At 38.3% G+C, this 21,580-nt stretch overlaps 1 protein-coding gene, 1 long non-coding RNA gene and 2 pseudogenes across 3 annotated transcripts; 2 read left to right on the top strand and 2 right to left on the bottom strand.

Annotated features, from left to right (window-relative positions):
• The first annotated feature begins 412 nt into the window (after positions 1-412).
• On the top strand, positions 413-1,435 carry LOC148725985 (endonuclease V-like). The gene is made up of 3 exons (XM_088731564.1): positions 413-553; positions 747-786; positions 1,221-1,435. The coding sequence occupies exons 1-3, from the start codon at positions 413-415 to the stop codon at positions 1,244-1,246; spliced, it is 207 nt and encodes a 68-aa protein (XP_088587690.1). The 3' UTR covers positions 1,247-1,435.
• A 1,012-nt stretch (positions 1,436-2,447) lies between these two features.
• Positions 2,448-21,576, bottom strand: LOC148725982 (uncharacterized; annotated as a pseudogene). Its single transcript, XR_015990597.1, has 3 exons — positions 21,204-21,576; positions 19,148-20,239; positions 2,448-2,979 (listed from the first exon to the last, which is right to left on the bottom strand). The product of XR_015990597.1 is annotated as an uncharacterized LOC148725982 (transcript).
• On the bottom strand, positions 4,930-5,487 carry LOC148725984 (anaphase-promoting complex subunit 10 pseudogene; annotated as a pseudogene).
• On the top strand, positions 8,967-11,159 carry LOC148725983 (uncharacterized). Its single transcript, XR_015990254.1, has 4 exons — positions 8,967-9,062; positions 9,430-9,475; positions 10,032-10,653; positions 10,769-11,159. It is a non-coding gene; the product is annotated as an uncharacterized LOC148725983 (long non-coding RNA).
• Positions 21,577-21,580: the final 4 nt, after the last annotated feature.

Below are 21,580 nucleotides of genomic sequence, written 5' to 3'. Positions count from 1 at the left end.
GGCCGCACTGGGAGAATATCGGTCTGAGGTCTTGAAAAAGACCAAGGGCCGATATTCTTACAGTATGGTCCCGAGCAAGCTTGGTTAATAAGAGATTTATTATAAGACTGAAGTTCAAAGGGACGCAATTGCGGTATCACTCGGGACCATTCGGGACAGTGCCCGGTCCAATACTGAGAGAATATTGACCGGCAATAGAGAATTTTGATTGGTTGATTTTAGTTATTGGCCCCCTGACTGCCCGAGTTGTGTAATAAAGAAATTTATTCAACTCTACCTCAGTATCCTGAAGTAACTTGTAGTAAACATTACTACTTTTGGATACTGTAGAAGGTTCATCAAAACTGTGAACATTCTGAGTGCTGTTGGGATTCATTTCATGGTGTATTGTATCTCATGAATATTTAGTTTAATGCAGGTTGTGTATAAGGATCTTACCCTTGTACATCTGGAATTACCTTACATACCAGAATACCTGGCTTTCAGAGAAGTTGGGTTCCTAGTTGAAGCAGTTTCCAAGCTAAGGAGAGCTAAACCACATCTACTTCCACAGGTAAAAATATCCTTAAGATGGTTTTTATATCAATTAAAAGCTATACTGACCATTTTTTCATTAGTCAAAATAAAATAAAAATTAATTGTTATTTGGTATTAATATAAAACTTATTTAATAAGAAAGAAAATAAATCTAGATCAGATGAGTTCATGTGATTCCCTTAGTGTTTTTATTGTAGTCATTGTTTTAGATTATTTTAGTTGATGGGAATGGAATGTTGCACCCTAGAGGTATGTTTCTCAGTTTATCATTTTGATAAAGTATATTATAATCAGGATAGCTCACCGAATTTAATTATTTGTTTGGTTTCTTGGGCTGAACAAAGTCAATTGATCAGGATGATAAAATCATTTCACTTTTCACTACCTAAAAGACCAGTCACTGGGAAAGAGCCTTAATTTTTTTCCTTGAAAGACAAATTATATCATTTTAACCCTTTAACTCACAGAAGTGATTAACATGTAACTTTTCTCTTTAATATCCATACATGATCCAACAACAGGTATGGAGAATAATCAAACTTATCAGGCAGAAGTTGTAACCTTGATTGAACACCAAATTCTCACAACCAATGTACACAGAAATGTGTATCAGCTAAAGAGGAGAATTTATAATCAGATCTTGGGAAATATAGGGTTAACTTACTAGATCTTGTTATATGCAGGTTTTGGGATTGCTTGTCACCTATGAGTGCTGACAGATATCCCTACTGTAGGAGTGGCCAAGACTCTCTTCCATGTGGATGGGATTGAGAAACATGCAGACGAGGTCTCTTAATAAGAACAAAATTTCTTCTCCATTTGATGGTGTTAAAAATTTTTAAAGAGATGGATAGTACCAGAAAATATCCATACCAACCCTGGCCTAAGAAATGCTGTTAAAAACTGTAAAAGGTAAAGTGTGTTCAGCCAGGAGCCATCACTTTTAAAGAAATCGAGGCAAAATGAAACTGAAACTCCAGAGGAGTGAGAAGGTTCATGCAGACCAATAACCCTTTCTGGTGGGTGGGGGGGGGGGGGTTGTAGTTTGAGTGATTGGCTGACTCTCTTCTGTAGTATTACCAATAACAAATCCTTTCTTGTCAGATCAAAAACTGTTTAAAATCTAGCAGAGACAGTTTTCCATTGGAGGGCAACTCTGGCACAATTTGGGGAATGGTAAGATAAGTCAAATTTCCAAACTGTAACTAAAGGATAACAAAAAGAATGAAAAAATTGTGCAAATATTTTAATTCCAACTCCTGCTGCTTCTCCCCAGAAATGAGACTCTTACCTTTTCTTTCAGTGTTTTGTCCCAGCTTAATAAGCTATGATCAGACTCTTGTATGCTATAAAAAAAATTGATTTTTCAAGCAGATTAAAAATGGCAGGAGAGCATCTGAAGTAAACCAACAATATGTTAAAGTCTGGCACGTGAACTAGAATCTTATCAGTCTCATCAACTGATTTGGTGACAGATTTTTGAAAAAAAGTAACATTAGTTACTTCTTGAAGCATGATGCAAAATCTCTTTACTGTTTCTACTGTGACAAGTTTGACCGCCTCCCAATTAGCTCAATGGATAGAGCGCTGGACTGTTGGGCGGGAGGTCGAGGGTTTGAAGCCCGGCTGGACCAACACTCAAGGTCTTAAAATAATTCAGAAGAATATGCTGCCTTTCTATAACATCAAGAACTGGTTAGATATTCTAGTCTTCTCGGATAGGGACGAATAAATGGAGGTCCCGTCTCCTGCAGGGTTAGGGTTAGGAGACGTTAATTTCCCATGCACGAGATTACTGTGTGGTGGATGTCCTCCCCTGGGGTGGAATGGGTTGGGAGTATTTGATGAGGGCCACAGGTTAGAAAACTGTAACAGGTTATCGCACTTCCCTCTTTAAGTTAAAGAACATCACAATTTATTGTATTTTATTTACTCAGGCATTGAGAAGTACCCAACAATCTCATAACCCTATCTACATATCAGTGGGCCACAAGACAGGACTGGAGACAGCAGTGAGACTTGCACATGCCTGCTGTCAGTACAGAATACCCGAACCTATCAGACAAGTAAGGATCAAAACAGAGACTACTAAAAATTATAACTATGTACATATTACCTGAGTTTTGTCAGGCTGCTTGGGAAAATAGTTGGCTCTTGGTCATGACATATGGTGAGGTCTGTGCATCACAACAGAGAACCAAATATTTTCCCATCCTGCCCAACCAACTCAGTCAAAGAGTACATGATAATAGTTTTTAAGAATATATCGAGTTCAACACATACCAATCACTGAAAAAGAAACCAGCTCATTAACTGTATTTGTGTACTAGGTAAATGTCATAATTTGCTCCATGAACCATAAAAACATCTTTGCTGTCAAATGTACCCTTGATCCAATCAACTTTGTTTCTTTCTCAGTCAAGACCAATATTTCACCAAAAACTAGCATGAAAGGAACAAAAACAGAATATAAATGCTTTTTTAGTTGCTTTAAATAGTATTAAAAAAAGGTAGGTCTTATTTTTTTCATATTTCCAGGCAGATATCAGATCTAGAGCATACATCAAAGAGCATTCCCCTAAAGAATTGGAAACATGTTCCTGCAGGCTACAAAATGATGAAAGTAATCTCCTGAAAGAGGAAGATGATACAAAAAAGGAAGGGCAAGATCTAGTACATGAGACCTGCCAAAATTTTGAACAACTTAACATTAGTTAATTAACAAATAGATTCCATGTTGTCGTATGTTTGTTCAGTGATAGAGCACGGATGATGTTTAAATGGTAAGAACAAACATGTTGCAAAGAATAAGCAGCCTAGGAGAGATGGCTAAAAGAAGTTAATTCATCATACAAGGTTCCTCTTTTTAAACTGTATCAAGGTTGGAATATTCAGAATGTTTTTGTGAAACTGAATCTGAGCTGTAATAACTTTTATGAGCACATTGTAGTAATAACATTTCATCAATTTTTAAGCATTTTAAACATACCTCTTTAATACACTGCCTACTTTAATCAAGAGATGACAAAGGGTATTTGTACATCTTGTAAATAGTTTTATAAACTAAAAAAATACACTTTTTACTGGCAAAGTATTTTAGTCCAACCATAAATGTTTACAAAGCACACAGAGGATGCCTTGCCTGGGATAGTCTGGATCAACGTCATGGTTCAAAGATCTCTTCAATCCAGGTGTATCACAGGAACTAACAAATCCACTTTAGACAGGGATTTGTTAGTTCTTTTGATGCCCTATAATTGCATAATCTTGGATAACTCACCCACATTTACATTACCCCAACCGATTACACGATGAGGAGATAACCAGCCTTCACCCAGCACTTAACTACTTGCCATATGGGTGCCCTATACTTTAGCTTAAACACAGAGGCACGCTATAAAAGGAGCCTTATGTCCCACTGGACCAATTGTCAATCAACCGTCGTATGATATAGAACTCTTAGAGTGAAGTCAGCTTGAGCTTCAGCTACTCCAAAGCAGTGAACAGCGGGCGCATTCCTCAAAATTGTTTTTTTGTCTTCATCACAATACAAGAATTTTTGAGATTTGTATTTCCTTTCTCCAATATAAACTGTCTTTATTTGTGGCGGTAAATTTGAGATCGAAGTAGGTGGTTTGCACGTTACCTCATGCCACCATGCTGGCGGAAGTAAACAATAGATATCTCATTAGCTCCTTTTGTTCGTCTACCAGCATTTGAATTTGACCCGCACACGTCAATGGTGAGTGACAAATAAGCCTAGGTCTTCCCAGGGAAGACTTCCTTATATAGTGTACCTTCGTGTTTAAGATGTTGAGCATTTCATCCCCATTCCCCATGTAAATATTAAGCAATTACTGGATGAGGTTGAGCATGATACGAATTGTCAATGCCAAGGTCTGAGTAATTAGCTGAGACCAAGAGCTGAGGCAGATAACACAGACATGAAGTTTGATAGTTCACAATGTCATGCAAAAACTAAATTCAATAATTGTTTCGTATTTTTTAATCAAACTGCAAAAGAAAACACCTCTCTGAGTTTGGAAAAGTTTGAGAACACTACACAAACTAGGCAGACTTTGAACTCGACATGTATAATAACCCATGTCAACTTCACATGCTATTGGATATTGATTGTACGTTCTTAACCAATTTTAAGTCTATTTCATAATACCTTAAAACCTACCATCAAATGGTGTATCTCCAGATAAACTTGGCAGCCCTTCTTATCATACCAAATTGAACTACTTCAATTGATACAGTACACCAATAATCTACATGTACCCTTGGCTAACCCTATCTCCCACCATCTGCTGACAAACAGTGTAACGCGCGTTAACCAAAGCCAAATTCTAATTGCAGTCAAAGGTTAAAAACTATTTAACAGCTGTTTCACTTGATTGTGGTGTACATAGCACACTCTACAGATGTAAAAGTGGGCATTTTGTACGCCCCAGTATCTGTTAAAGGCGCACGAATCTTTTTCTGTCTCATGTGGGTGTCCCTTCCATTTTGATGATTGGACAAAACAGCTATTTGCAACATGTAAGTTTTCAAAGGCTTGTCCCCATCCAACAAAGACACTGTCAGCCATCCACTCGGTTCCTCAAGCTATATAAATTCTATCTGGTGCAGGTCATGAAAGTGATTCCCAGCACGAATGGATATTTTACTCGGTGTGTAGCTCTCATCGGCCTTGTAATCGGCATACAAGCAAATGTTTTGAATCGCTGTTTTCCGCTGGAACTGAATGCTCACCAAATGCGGTTGTGGTCCATCGGATTGCCAATACGTTTCTAGGTTTCCATCACGAAGCTTCTCCACTCCAAAGCCAGGTTTACATGACGATAACGACCAAACAGCTTGATCTCCTATCTCTCGGTATTTCTCGCCGTTAATGCCGTCAATTTGCGTCTCGGTGTTTGATAGCTCCTCCACCCGAACTGCCATTTTCGAATTTAGCGCGCAATAAGCATGCGTCGGCTAAAATAACCGCTGAGATGATAACACATACATGCGACACCGACGCCGTACTAACGCCATCGTGGATAATGATGATGATCATCATCATCATAGTTTATTTGATAAAGCAGGTTGAGGGATAGGCAAGACATTACGTCCTGATGTGGACCTGCATTAATTAAACTATCAATTAATAAATACCTAATTAGTGAATAGACTGAAAATGGTACGTAAATAATGACAATTAAAAGAAATAAATATTAATAACAATACGGAGTAAATGTTAAAAGTATTTAAAGTCAACAGATTTGTAGGAAACGCTGCAGGAAGCTTTAGCAAAACTGATAGATTTCAGAATTCTCTTATTTTCCCTGAGTTTTCTCATGAAGGAAGTTAAGTTTGAACTGTTCCTCATGTCTTCGGGAAGGAGGTTCCAGGATAGTGCAGCTCTGTGCTTAAACGAAGATCTTCCCATTTCTGTTCTTGGTCTATGAACCTTAACTTTTAGGGATTTTCTTAAGTCATAAGGAGTCTCGGATTTCACTATTAAGCATTTAGAGGATCGATGCTATTTCCATGATAGATATTCTACGTAATAACTAAAAGTCTCCTGATGTAAAATGAAACAATAGAGTTCCAGTGTGGAGCGTTCATGATGTCATCCCTGTGGATGCTATGGGGTAGGTTGTAAATAATTCTAGTAGCTCTTAAATGAATTCGATCATTATCATCCGTCAAGGTTGAAGAACAAGACCCCCCAGACTACAATGCCATACAAAACGCTAGGGATAATAGTTTTATAATAAATGTTTTCTAAGGTTGGTATCGGTAAAAACTTTATCCGATTCAGTACTGCGACTTTGTTGCTGAATGACTTACAAACGTTCTTTATGTGCTCCTGCCATGATAGCTTGCTGTCAATTGTCACCCCAAGACATTTATATGATGATTTGTACTCAATAAAGCTATTACCAAAGGCCAAGCGTGGCAGGGAGCCAATAAAGTTCTGGCTAGAAATTATCAGGGCTTCAGATTTCGATTCGTTGGCGATTAATCTGTTTGATTGACACCAGGTGTACAGCTGGTCTAGTACAGACTGGAGTGTTAAGATGATATCGTCGATGTTGTTTCCAATTGTAAAAATAGTGGTATCATCGGCAAACATAAATAATTCACCACTAGTTATTGATTCTGTAAGATCGTTTACAAATATTGAAAATAATAATGGCCCTTGTATTGAGCCTAGGGGAACTCCATGTGTGATGGTTTTGGGCCCGGACTGATATCCTGATATTTGGACAAATTGTTTACGTGCAGACATGTAATAGGTACGCCACGAATGAAAATCGCCAGATATCCCAATTGCCTTTAGCTTCTCTAGAAGGATGGTATGGTTCACTGTGTCGAATGCTTTTCGAAAGTCAATAAAAAGCACGCCCACTTTAAGGCCCTTGTCCAGCGCATTTTTCCAGGTCTCTGTTAGGTGAAGTAAGAGGCTTTCAGTTGAATAATTTTTCCGAAAACCCCACTGCCTATGAGATAACAAGCCTTGTGTGTGCAAATGGTTGTTCAGGGTATCACTGACAACATCTTCTAAGATTTTCCCAGGGATACTGAGGAGGGAGATAGGTCTGTAGTTGTTCACATCTGTTGGAGAGCCTTTCTTAAATATGGGGTTAACGCATGATAATTTCCAGCTTGAAGGGAAAGATGCGTCACATATACTCTTCCTGAAGATTGGTAAAAGACTGTGGATAACAGGGTCACCAATCATGGAGAGGACCCTGGGGGATACTTGGTCTGGACCAGTAGCCTTCTTGGGGTTGGCAGCTTTAGTCAGTTTGTTTTTTACCATTTCCCAGCTCATGTCAGTTTTGTCCCTGGTAGGAGTGACTCTAGTGATAAAGGTGTTTATTGATGACAAGTTCAATGGGTCAAGTTGCTTAGTGAGGTCTTTGCTGACATTCACAAAAAAGTCATTAAAATACTCTGTCTCCTCTAAATCCAACACGATCTCGTCCCCGAATGAAGGATTATCATAACTTCTCAATGTGACAAAATGAAGTGTAATCATTCAACATCGAGATGACCGTGAGTCCAATGGTAGACTGGAGATACTCAGGTAGCGCAAGTCACTAAGTAAAAAATGGCGGCGAAGAAGGCGCCAAGAACAAACATGAACAAACATGATCTTGATGCTCTGCTACAAGAGCAAAAAAGTCATTAAAATACTTTGTCTTCTCTAAATCATGGGTTATTATCTCCTCGTTGTGATCACAGATTGGACCAATGTTTTTAACTTTGTGTTTCCTCAAAACTTGGTTGGTCAATTTCCAATATTCACTAGAATCAGTAGCTTCATTGAATAATTTTTGCCAATAATCAGCCTCAGTACTTCTTAGTAGCTTCTTAACCTCATATCGCTTCTGTTTGTAGAGACCCCATAATTCAGGGTCGCCTGATGAATTTGCCTTTTTAAGGAGCTTCTATCTTTTGTTCATTTCTTTCCTGATGGAGGTGTTGATCCAAGGAAGAGACTTATCTCTTATTTTAGCATCTCGCGGGGGTAGGTGGTGATGTAATATTTCATTGTATAGACATTGCCAAGCGTCTACACTGTCATCGATGTCGTCGAATAAATTAGTTATATGCCAGGGAGCCCGGTCGAAGTCACTTCTAAGTTGCCTTGTGTCTAGTGATTTATAATTCCTGGTTGGGATAACTTTGGGTTTTGCATTACCTCTTGTAACTTTGAAGACTGCAAATATTAGGTTGTGGTCAGAGATACCCAGGTCGATGGAGCCAGAGGTTTGGATTTTTGAGGGTTGACTAGTGATCACGAGGTCAATAAGTGACTTGGAGGTGACAGTAATACAGGTTGGGCTGTTGATAATGTTCTTTAGTCCACAGCTACATAGAATCTCTCGTAGGCGTTTTCCATATTCAGATTCCCTATTGTTAAGTTTGTGCAACATATCAGAGTTGAAGTCACCAACAAGTATTACATTTTTTCTTTTCAGCCAGATATCAGAAATCAGGTCTCTGAAAGAGTCGAAAAAGGAGGAGTCATCGGGTGGTCTGTAGACACAGCCAACAAGGAAGGATTCAGATCTCATGGTGATGTTCAGCCATGATGCTTCTAAATTTGGTCTTTCCCAAGAAACAGAAGGGTATACAGTAAGATCTTCTTTAAAATGTATCTGAATACCACCTCCACAGGAACCGCGATCCCTCCTCAAGAATTTATATCCAGAAATTCTGATCCAATCGTCTGACACACTTGAGTTAAGGTGGGTCTCAGTAATACCAAGAAGGTCAAACTTGATCTTGTACAAGAGGTGCTGGACCTATGATTTGAAAGCCGCATTAAAATGGGGAGTTTAAGTCTTGTTTTAGGACTCAAAATGCTCGAAAACAAGATCGGTTTGGTTTTAGTCAAAGAAAGATAACTCATCGAATAACTATTTAACTCGCCAAATAATTTATTTGTAATTTAATGTAAGATTTTTGTCATTTTATCTTGCAGACAGATAGATACAACATTCACAGTCAACTTGAACATTGTAAGCATGCTTACACGTAACAAATTATTGATCATAATTAAGTATACAGCACTGTCACTGGCATTATTAAATCATAATCACCAGAGTCTATAATTTGATAATCATTTTTTAGTTACCTTTTTAAACAAAGAACTAAATAACTCGTGGTGTGTCGCTCGCATCAATCATATTTCCGCATATTTTTTACCTACGTATCGCATCATTAAACTTAAAGTTGAAAATGACAGTTTCAATCTCTGCTTTCGTCGACAAAGGGTGATCATTCTGCTGTTGGTGTGCCTGGTGGATGCGTTAAGATAGTAAAGCTTGCCAGGAAGGACCACATGGCAAAATTATACCGTTTAGCAAACTTTCTTCCTTGTTTCAGTACAATCAAAGTATGTTGGCACTGGCCATTCAGACACAACTAAATTGTCAGTCTTTTCATTTATTGCTAAATATTGTGTTGATCAATCAAGTATTGTTGTCAATATGTGGTTGATACAGAACTGAGATTGAAAATCTATTTCCTGGCATCTCTCATGCATGCTAATTCTCCCAGATTATCTAGGAATCTCTTGCTCTCCCATATGGTCCGCCAAATCTCCAGGATAAAAGCAATGGACTGGCTTTCAAAGACTTTGCTCGGCTGTAGGCTAACGTGGCATCCCAGATTTACTCAAATCAAAAACATTTTGCTTTTTGAAACTCTTCTTGCAGTTTCTCAAAAAATTTGTTATGCAACCATATCCTCACAGAAACTAAACAAAAGCTTTCTCTGTTTTCAGGGAAGGGAGAATGATTTAATGGGCGGGGGGGGGGGGGAGGCACCAGTTTGTTAGTTTGGAGGTGATGCTGTGGTGGCATAGGAAAAAATCTCCAAATTATAGATCTCAGGTTGGCATCTCTGATCTTATCCCAATCACGGAGATGCAGTATTGTTCTTGTCCATGTTTTTATTTAACATTGTGTTTGTTTTGATTTTGTCAGTGAGTGGCTAGTGAACCAGCACAGAGATAGTGCAGCTTCATATATTGGCCACTATAATCTACTGGATTACTTTGCTTTGGTTGAGAATGAAACACGAGCCAGAACAAAATTCAACCTTCTAGAGGTAAGTGTCTAAGTTAAGTATTTAGTGGACTTTTATGTCACTGAAATCTTGAACCAATGCTTGTCATGAATGAAAAAATTTATTACTCTTTCCACCATAGTTTTGCATAAAAAGTTCACGATGGCAAGAAAACCTCTCACAGAGATGCGGATCACTGTCCCTCTAAAATGCACTTGTGCTGCAGGCTAGTCCAATAGTGCAGCTTCTAAAGTATTGATCAGAAGGTTTTCATTTGTAACACTGAATTTTGGTTGACCTGCAGTTATAACCCCTACAATACCATGACTTTTATAAATTACATCACATTCTCACTGTATTGACCGTATTGCTCTTTAGCTTAATGCACTTTGATATAAATGTTAGATAAATAACATTGTCAGTTTGCCAACAAAATCATGCAATTTGTGTGATGGAAAATCGTACAGCCTTGTGGAAACCCACCTCACAGACCAGAGGACTGAAAAAACAGTACATGCATTTTGGACTGGATTAAACCTGGTAAGAAAAAATAAAGAAAACAAGCAAGGATGATTTGATAGTCCCTTTATGCCTGTTTGACTCCATTTCTTCTCGCATGTCTACTAATTACTCATTTGTCTTTTGTTTTTCCTAGATCGAAATCTTCCAGTAATCACATGTTCCCGCAAAATCTTAATGCGGTTTCCTAGCAAGAATCTGTAAACCTAACCCACAACTCAGGCAAATACCTTGTCTCTCTAATTTGTCTCTAGCTCTGCCAGTTGGGTCAAAGTGGCTTTTGTATCCAAACTTTTTGTCGAACTTTTTGATTGTTTATACTTTATGCCATGCTTTTTCTAGGCCAGTGCTTTGTTCATAGCAGTTATCTACCAGCAGTTGATTACATCTCATCTTAAGACACTGATTGTTCGCAGAGGCAGCTTTCTTAGTTTAAATGATCGTTTGCCAATCTAAAACGCAAGAAAAGAAGTGATTCCCAATTGTAGAGCTGAGCGTCTTCAAAATAAAATGAACTCGTTGAGGAAGTCTGTGCATCTTAGAGAATTTCGTGTGCCATGTTTGTCACCAACGTTAACCTTTTTCAGTCTGAAATTCTCGTTTTCCCTCTTACATACTTTCTACTTCTTCTTAATCAACCTAACCAACAGTTATTTGGAGACCCTCTATCTTGAGGGTAAATCTTTTGCGAGAGAAAAAGACGGACACGGCTCCTTAAGTATTGCTTATCCCATATTTGATTAAACTATATCTCGATGTGGATGTCTTACTAAGCAGAGGGTTGACGAGGAGAAAGAGGAGGAGAAAGACAAGGAACTTTCCTCGATGACACACCAAACTCTTAGCAATTAAAATACAAGGGATCGTTTCGGAGAATTCGAACTCCGATAGCCACTAAACAGCCATAGGCTCTTAGCGCAAAAATGGCGTTACATACTTTTATCGCCTTTGCTTTGCCCGTCTCTCGAGACGCCCGTTGGTTCCTGGCCCTGAAAAGCTAGTTTTTGTTTGCTGTGTTTACATACAAGGGAGACCTATGAAATGAAAACAATTAGAGTATCAAGACCCACTCCTCTCTTACTTCCTTGATATGGATTTTTCGAATGCATTCAGGCCCGTAATTTAGGGTGCAACTATTAGTTTTTCCTCTGTCATCTACAATTATCCCAAAGTTTTACACCTACCCCCTAGAAGAATCCACAACGCATTACCACCATTTTTCACCAGACAACCAGCCAGTTTAGTTCAAAACAACAGAAAAGGAACAAGATCGCTAACTGTAACTGCTGGTATTGGCGTACTGTTCAACCACTTAGTTATGTTTGGGAGTCCTTTGCCGGGGCGAATAACGCCAGTAAGTAGAAAACAAAACAAAACTTTCGGCAGTACAAAAACCTCAGGTGAAACTCAAAAAAAAAACGTGATCTTTCTCTTTTCGCCAGATTTAAGACCAGCCTGCTGGTCACAAAAGATTTTTTTATCCCCCAAATGGTAATTAGTACACAGTACTGATTATTGACTTGCACATCTAAATGAATGCGATCGAGCGTTCACCATGTCCCGCGAACGTTAAAGCGTATGTTTGTTCCTTGTTGAGGCAGACGTTGGAGGAGTCACTGTTGATCACTTTTGACTTCTCTTATCCACAAATGTGTATTTCTGTTTGATTAAGCCCTCTTAGGTGAAAAGCTAAGCTGACGCTTTGTTAGCCTTGAGGGGTCAATACCAATGCTACAGACGGCCATTAGTAAGGCTGTTAGTCATTCAGTTTTTTGTTGTTTTTTTTTTTTGCTCAATCAGTTCATGATTCTTGAATTATCGCGTTCTGTTCGGCTTTTTTAATTGGTTTTCATGAGTTAGACGAACGCTAATTTCTATTTCGCCACCCCAAAATCAGAAATTGCTAGGTTATCTTTAGTGTTAATTTTAGATGGAGGTAACTCTAAAACAAAATGAAAGGAAAGTAAAATTGGAATTATTTTTCCGTTTTACTGACTTTTCTTCAAAAAGCGGCTAAAGCCCACAATTACGAAATAAAGATTTTGATCTCCCTCGCTTTAATACCTGCTATTTGTCCATAAGAGCAATTTAGCAGGCATACAGATTGCAAGCGACAAAGACAGGCTTTTAATCTGAGCACAATGAACGCTTTCTTTTTTATTTCCTTCAGAAATACGGAAAATAAAGTTTGACAACTAACACACCAGATCTGAAAGTGAGAGATAACGGAATCTGCACTTCTTAAGGCAATTAAGTGTCCTCCTAATTTTGTAACCATCTTTTACTGTTTGAAAACAGATCACTGCGGCGGCACTGTCGTTCAGTAAATTAACCTATTGTGAGAGGGTTCTCAGTTTTCTTAGTGCAATATCATGTGTAATCAATAGAATTCATTATTTGCGAATTAAAACCCCCATGACAAACCTTTTGCTTTGTTTACTGTTCGAACAACGTGAAATTCTAATGAAATTTTTACAGAAACCAAGAACTACAGCCAACGAGACCTCTCAACGGAGTTGTAAAACTTAGTATTTTTGCAACCAGACACCTTAAAGACGCAATTTATATGGATTTGCTTGTTCCTTCAGCCCTTTTGGCTCCGTGAGAATCGAGCTCGGTTAGCAAAACAAGCCACTTTAAAACCAAAAGTCGGCAAGGCCAAAAAAAAATATCTGCATAAATGTCAATGATCATCTAATTCACTAATCCAGGCCACCAAAAACGAAGTGGAATCATTTAGCTATCATTATCATATGGTTTATTCGCGTGTACTAGCAAATGCTGCTTATTTATCTTAAGCTCAAGCTAGAGACAGATCGTGTGCAGTTGGAAACGCGCCGCAAAATCCACAAGGAAACCTTGCATTTTGAGGTCCGAACGATGCGTGGCGATAATTGATTACGGCTCAGTTGAAAGTTACTTTTTCGTTTTGCTTAATGAAAAAGCAGTATTTTTTTGTTTCTTGTTTATAATAACCTTTACATATGATGCACGATCCTTGCAGTAGATAGCGCTATTTAAGCAATAGCAAAAATCAGACCTGAAAAAAATTAGGCCTGTACGGCATTCGAACCACTGACCTCTGCGATACTAGTGCAGCGCTCTACCAATTGAGCTAACAAGCCAACTGGGAGCAGGCCGTTAAGTTGATTCATAATAAACCCGTGAAAGTGATAAATGAGATACAATGAAATATATGAAGTTCATATATTTTGTACTGCGATATTAGATACATATGATGCACGATCCTCGCAGTAGATAGCGCTATTTAAGCAATAGCAAAAATCAGACCTGAAAAAAATTAGGTCTGTACGGGATTTGAACCACTGACCTCTGCGATACTAGTGCAGCGCTCTACCAATTGAGCTAACAAGCCAACTGGGAGCATGCCGTTAAGTTGATTCGTAATAAACCCGTGAAAGTGATAAATGAGATACAATGAAATATATGAAGTTCATATATTTTGCACTGCGATATTAGATACATATGATGCACGACCCTTGCAGTAGATAGCGCTATTTAAGCAATAGCAAAAATCAGACCTGAAAAAAATTAGGCCTGTACGGCATTCGAACCACTGACCTCTGCGATACTAGTGCAGCGCTCTACCAATTGAGCTAACAAGCCAACTGGGAGCAGGCCGTTAAGTTGATTCGTAATAAATCCGTGAAAGTGATAAATGAGATACAATGAAATATATGAAGTTCATATATTGTACTGTAGTATTAGATACATATGATGCACTATCCTCGCAGTAGATAGAGCTATTTAAGCAATAGCGAAAATCAGACCTGAAAAAATTTAGGCCTGTACAGGATTCGAACCACTGACCTCTGCGATACAGGCCGGAATTTTTTTCAGGTCTGATTTTCACTATTGCTTAAATAGTGCTTTACTGTGAAGGATCGTGCACATATACGTTTCATAAGCGCAGTTCATATATATGTATTTCATATGTTTGTTGTTTGATTTATCATCTACGGGTTTATGTCGAATTAATTTGATGGCCTGCTCCCAGTTGGCTTGTTAGCTCAATTGGTAGAGCGCTGCACTAGTATCACAGAGGTCAGTGGTTCGAATCCCGTACAGGCCTGAATTTTTTTCAGGTCTGATTTTCACTCTTGCTTAAATGGTGCTTTACTGCGAAGGATCGTGCACATATATGATCTTTCTTATGTAACTCTTAAAGGTTATGTAACCCTCGAATGTTATGTAACTTTCTGGACTGATTATGTAATCACTTCGGACATTCCAATCGAGTTCTCGAGTTACACAAGTGAACATTGAGATAAGTTAGTCGTTGCCATGTTGTTGTTATATCGTTTGCTCTAAAGGTAACCTGCCCCTCAAGCAATTAAAGTTTGTGTTGAAAGAAGCTTACTGGACTCAGATTCCCTATCTTGCTCTCTCGCATCCTAAAGGACAAAACTAAAAGTACCGTTCACCTCTGAGCAGCCAATATAGGACAATTTGTTTTGGTTTTTGTGTGGGATATACTAAAACAATTATTCACCTCAGAGCTGGTTAACTAGAAGATACTTTTCTTGATGATGATGACAATCTTTAATGAGGAAACTTTTTCACTAAAAAGTGGTTTACAAAAAGGACCTCGAAAATTAAAAATTAAAAATTTACAATGAATAAAAATGCTAAAAGATGCTACTAAAAACTAATGTATCTTATGTGTAATACAAAACTTAAATCAATGAATTAAAAATCTTACGCTTCAAAATATTTACATTATCAGCGGCTCGTATAGTTTTGTCCAGCGAGTTAAAATCACTTACAGCATGATAGCCAGTTCTTTGTTTGCCCCAGTTTCTTTTAACGGATGGAATTTTGAGGTTTGCTTTATTTCTTGTGTTGTAACTATGCTGTTCTTGCTGAGTGACTAATGTTAGTTCGTGATGCGTGAGACTATTAAGACATTTATATACATGTACGCATCGGCGCTGGAAGCGCCTTTTTTCTAGTGTTAACCACTTCAGTGTAGTTAACGCATCAGACGCAGAGGAATACAGTGGTCGATCTAATATTATTTTAGCCGCCTTATTTTGAAGCACTTGCAAACTAGACATTAAAGTTACATTATGTTTGTCTCCCCAAACTAAATCAGCATACTCGAATAAGGGCATAACAAGGCTTTTATAAAAAAGGATGCGCGCCTTAAACGGTAACAAATGCTTAATGCGTCTAAGTAGGCCAAGCCTTTGATTAACTTTCCCTGCCATGTATTCGACATGATTTGTCCACGAAAAATCAGACGATATTAAGATTCCAAGATATTTAAAACAAGTAACATTGTTTATACAATGATCAAAAATTGAAACAGTTAGAGCTATTTTCCTCTGTAGCTTCTTGTTACTGCCTATGAGCATGCATTTGGTTTTATCCAGATTCAGTGTTAACTTATGTTCATTCAGCCATTTCGCCACAGCCAGGAGGTCTTGGTTGAGCTTTTCAGTCAGCTCCTGAGAGGAAGACCCATAGCAGTAGATCACCGTGTCATCTGCATAAAGTGATGCTTGACAGGCATCTAGAACGCTTGGCAAATCGTTAATGTAGATGACAAATAGCAGAGGACCCAGAATACTTCCCTGAGGGACCCCATGGGTAACTGGCAATTCATCAGACAACTCATTCCCACAACATGTACGCTGTTTCCTGTCAGTAATGTAAGAGCGGAACCACTGAAGCGAGTTCTCACATAAACCAATTTTGGAGAGCTTGCGTAACAAAATCCGATGGTCCACAGTGTCGAAAGCCTTGGTTAAATCCAAAAACACGGCCCCACACAGTTTACCTTGTTCCATGTTCAATAAGACTTCATCAGCAAATGATGTCAAAGCAGATTCAGTAGTGAGTCCCTTCCTGAATCCAAACTGTTTCCTTGTGAGAAGGTTGTTAATTACCAAGTGCTGGTACAGCTGGGAATGCACGGCTTTCTCGAGAATTTTACTGAGTGTCGGTAAAATAGAGATAGGTCGATAGTTCGATGCATTTGACCGGTCGCCTGATTTAAACAAGGCTGTAATTTTTGAGCATTTCCACAATTTAGGAAATTTACCAGTAAGAATCGATCGATTCAACAGCTTAGTGATGGAGGGAGTGATTGTATTAGCAGAGCTCTTGAGTAGTCTAGCACTAATTTTGTCCAAACCAATTGCTTTATTTGTCTTCAAAGAGGTAAGCTGCTGAAACACAAACGATTCCTCTAGTTCAGTTAACTGGAACTGAGACAACGGTTGTTCTAAAACCAAGTTGCAATTCGACCAGGTAGTCGTTATTTTGTCAGCTAGGCGCTTGCCTATGGATGCAAAGAAGCTATTCAAAGCAACAGCAATGGATTTGGAAGTGGTGTGCTGAATGCCATCGGAAATGATGCACTGAACCTTTTCTGAGGATGAATTACGATTGCATGCTTCGTTTACAGCTTTCCACATTTTGCCGTGATCTCCTCTGGCTTCCTCGATCATTTCGCAGTAATATTTCGACTTAGCAGATTTTACTAAGCGGTTTACTTTGTTCCTCAGTTTCCTGTAAGTGTTCCAGTGCCTTTCTGAGTTCGATTTACGTGCTTTACGATGATACCAGTCTCGATCTCTCATTGATTCGCTAATTTTGCTATTCATCCAAGGAATAGGTGTTCCCTTCACGCGTCGTCGTTTGACAGGTGCATGATCGTCTGCAACTTCTGAAAACAGTTTGTTCCAAGTTAATAAAGCGTCATCGATATTGTTTTCATTGTCAACGACGTGCCAAGGAACATTCCTAAGATCTTCGTTAAATGAATTCGCATCGAAATTCTTGTAAGAGCGATACTCAAACATTCTTGGATGTGCTTTTGTGTGCACACCAGTCTTTAGAATGCAAAACACCAGGTAATGGTCGCTCAATGGAAACGGAACAACACCAGATTTTACAATACGATGTTCATTATTGACAAAAATCAGGTCAATCAAGGTCCGTGAGGTGTCAGATATTCGAGTAGGCTCTTTTATCAGCTGTGTGAAGTCAAAAGCGCGCGAGAAGGTGAGAAGTAGTTGTTTGTCTTTCTTGGGCAATTTTGAATTAGGCATCATGTTTGCGTTTAGATCTCCTAAAATGATTACATCCGATTTTTCAAGATCAACAGCAGGCATACCATCCCGCAGAGACGAAATAAAAGTGCAGAGATCGGCATCTGGTGATCTATAAGCGCAGCATAATAACGTTGGCTTACATTTATCTCGAATTAACTCAATCCATAAACATTCCTGTCCACCAGTATTGATATCATTCCGCAAACGAAACGCCAGATCTTCTCTTACATACATAGCAACTCCGCCATATCCCTCTTTATTGCCAGTGCGATCTAACCTTATGCACACAAATCCAGGGAGTTTTATTTCAGCATCACTTGTTGAGGAATCCAGCCAAGTCTCGGACAGAGTTAGCACGTCAAAAGTTTTGTTGTTAATTCCCTCAAGACGCAAAGAGTCGGTTTTGTTTGCGAGACTTCGTATATTCAAGTGAGCAATCTTGAGACCTCTAGTGGACTTGATATCAGCAAATGTCTGGTAGCCGGGATTAATCTCAATGTCACCAGCAAGAGCAATAAGAGTCAAAGCAAAACAGGCACGATGAAAAAGCTTACAAAGCATAACACTCTTCAGTCGTCCATTAGACTCTTGCCTCCGGGTCGGTTCGTTTCGATGAAATGAAGCACCAGCAACTTCAGCCCTACAATACGTCTGGGAAACAAAAAACGTCTCTCTATCGTTAAGCAAAGTGTTCTCATATACATCTGAGAGCCTGAAGAACTCCAAAGTGATGTAAATACAGAGAAACACACATAAATTTGCGGAGAGCTTGAAGCCGCGTCCGAACGCCATGTTTGTCGAACCAGTCCCGAACGCCATATTTGTCGAACCAGTCCCAGTTCTTCACTTTGGTGAATAATAATATTGTTAAATAATTTGTAAATAACAAAATGGCAAAACAGTCTTCAAGAGAGATGTCTATCATATCCGTTACAAGTGTGATATGAAGAAAGAATCTGAGTCCCCCACAAGGAAATGAACTCCAGACTTAGTCAATTTTATGATTATAAAACCGCCTCCCAGTTAGCTCAATGGATAGAGCGCTCAGGACTGCTGTGCAGGAGGTCGAGGGTTCGAGCCCAGACTGGACCAACACTCAAGCTCTTAAAATAATTGGGAAGAATATGCTACCTTTCTATAACATCAAGAAATGGTTAGATATTCTAGTCTTCTCAGATAGGGACGAACAAATGGAGGTCACGTCTCCTGCAGGGTTAGGGGTAGGAGATGTTAATTTCCCACGCACGAGATCACTGTGTGATGGATGTCCTCCCCTGGGGTGGGATGGGTGGGTTTGTTGGAGCTTAAACCTCGTAGGGGACCCATGTCGTATTGTTTCTGCTCCAGTACTTGGTACAAATCATTAAATAAATAAATAAAATAAATAAATAAATATATTACCTGTCGATGAATTATACTTTTGACCTGCTCACCTGTCTGTGGTAGTTTGTTCCATTCTTTGTAAGACAGCTAATGCTCCCTCGACCCTTTCCTTCAACATCTGCTCTTTTAAAACCAAATTCTCCAATGTTTCACTGTTAACATCCATCAACATGCCTGTCAATTTATCAGCTTTTCCAGGATACCAATCATTTATTATATCATAGAGCTTCTCTCCTAAACTTTTTCTTGTTTCTGCTTCAGATTTTTCAGATGTTGGTAAATTGTATTGTGTTTCACTGTTGGTTTTTGTTCGGTTGAGAATGCTAGCAGCATATGCAGCTTTTTCTTGTAGTGCTGCAGAATCATTAAGCAACAGTTCTAGAGTGGCAACATTCATTTCAAGTAACATACCAGAGATTTTGTCTGCATTCTCTGGGAACCATTCACAAATTTTGTAAATAAATACAGTTGTTCACCATAAATTGCTTTGTCTTCCTGTTCTGTTGGGGGTGTTACTGTTTCAATTACTTCACTTACATCACTCTGATTGTTGAGTGCCATCAATACCCGATTTACTTTTTCTTTCAATACATCTTGGTCTCTGAGGATCACTTCTAAATCACGACCATCCATTTCAAGAAGCATTCCCGTTATCTTGTCAGCTTGATCACAGTCAATTTCACTAACCAAACCATAAAGTTCTTGTCCCATAGAGGTCTTATCTCCACATTGTCTCTGTGCTGGCTCCCTATGCCTATTTTCGATTTGTCCAGAGTCATTTTCCAAAAGTGATATGAATTCACCAGTTTTTTTCTAACAAGTTTGAATCCTCGATCATGAGCTCTAAACTTTGAACATCCATTTCCAGCAAAACTGCTGTCAATTTTTCTGCATCATCTGGATATCACTCTTCAATCAAAGCATACATCTGTTCACTTAAGCCTTCCTTTATTTGAAAACTGTCATTGTGGTATGTGGAAGTTCCAGATGATAAAAGTTTAGCTCTCTCCAATGTATTACTTATACCAGATATGTCAGTAGATGAGTCTCCTAAGTGTGAATTCCCCCTGAGAGAAGAGCAAAGATTTTCAGGGTTTCCACCATGTTCACTGTTGCTATGTTTGACCAGTTGACAATCTAATCTGCAGAAGTAGTGTATACATTGTTGTTCAAATATTTCTTTAATTCAATTTTTTTTCAAACTGTAACCATTCAAGTTGATTTTACCTTATTTCAGAAAATCTCATGGTACAACAGTTATGACAAAGAGAAAAATTTTTATCGAGCTTGAAATTTTTCATCCTAATAAAAATTTGAAACACAAGAAAGAGGAATCAGAACAAAATTTAACTTTTGTCATTTCAAAGTGATATGTTTTTTCTAAAAAGTTATTTTTACATGGAAAATGAAATTCACACTTGGATTCAAAACAATAAATTTTTATCACTAGCTCTATTTTCACTTTAAAAATGTCCATTTAAAAGATTCTAAACCTTGATAAATGATACTAACACTTATTTCTGTTACAATTATCGTTGTGGCAAGAACCCAAGATAGACAAACAGGCACCAAGCATGGTTTGTCATAATTCAAATTTGTTGATTTTTATAAATCTTTGTCAGAGTAATTTTGCATTCATTGGACAATTTCATGGACAAGAGGTATTTACGAGGGCTCTGTTGTTTGACGGAAATATATGGAATATCAACTAAAATACAAACTGGGAGTTTACCAACTATAGGGTCATTTGTTTAAGGTAAACTGAAAAAACAGCTGATCTGTTTTTATCTAAATCTTGCAAAGAATAATATCAAATCTACAAAAAGTTCAACAAGATTTAACACTTCTAATTGATGCTGTCATCTTTACCAATAGGAGATAGAAGAGGGATACAACTTTTGTGGAAAAAAATTAAAGAACACGACATTTAGAAAATCGTGGGAAAGCTACTGTGATAATTAATTTTAGGAACAACAGCTGTCTTTAATTCAGCTTCGAAATAAATTGAGAGGATATCAATCACGCGATCTTGAAGGTCGTTGGGGAAAAGATCTCAACTGTCGAAAGGGGAGTCTTTATGCTCACTAATTGGTAATTTTGACTTACCTTTCGGGGAGAAAGTGTTTTGCAGCTTGGTGAATCTTACAAAGAAGCTCTTCATGATTTGTTGAGGTTAGACTTCGTTTGAGTTCATTGTTGTCTAACTCCAATAACATACCAGTAATGTAATCAGCATGTTCTGGATATATTTCTTCCACTATTTCGTATAATTTCTCACCAAATTCAGCTTAATTTTTCTCGCGTTCACTCTGTGAATTTCCCATTTTTTCTGCAGAAAGCGCTCAAGCGAATTACGAGGCTTAAGTTAAAGCCTTTCTAGGGTGGGGGGAGTTTAGAAGCGATTTAGGCAGTATTTTATTACTTAATAAGATATAATCCTTTCTTAAGTTAAAAAAATACAGAAAATTTAAAATTTAAATGCC

Source organism: Stylophora pistillata, chromosome 8 (genome assembly GCF_964205215.1).
Source record: "Stylophora pistillata chromosome 8, jaStyPist1.2, whole genome shotgun sequence".
Classification (NCBI taxonomy): Eukaryota; Metazoa; Cnidaria; class Anthozoa; order Scleractinia; family Pocilloporidae; genus Stylophora; species Stylophora pistillata.
The sequence above is the reverse complement of the archived record's forward strand: the minus strand, read 5'-3'. Positions and strand labels throughout refer to the sequence as shown.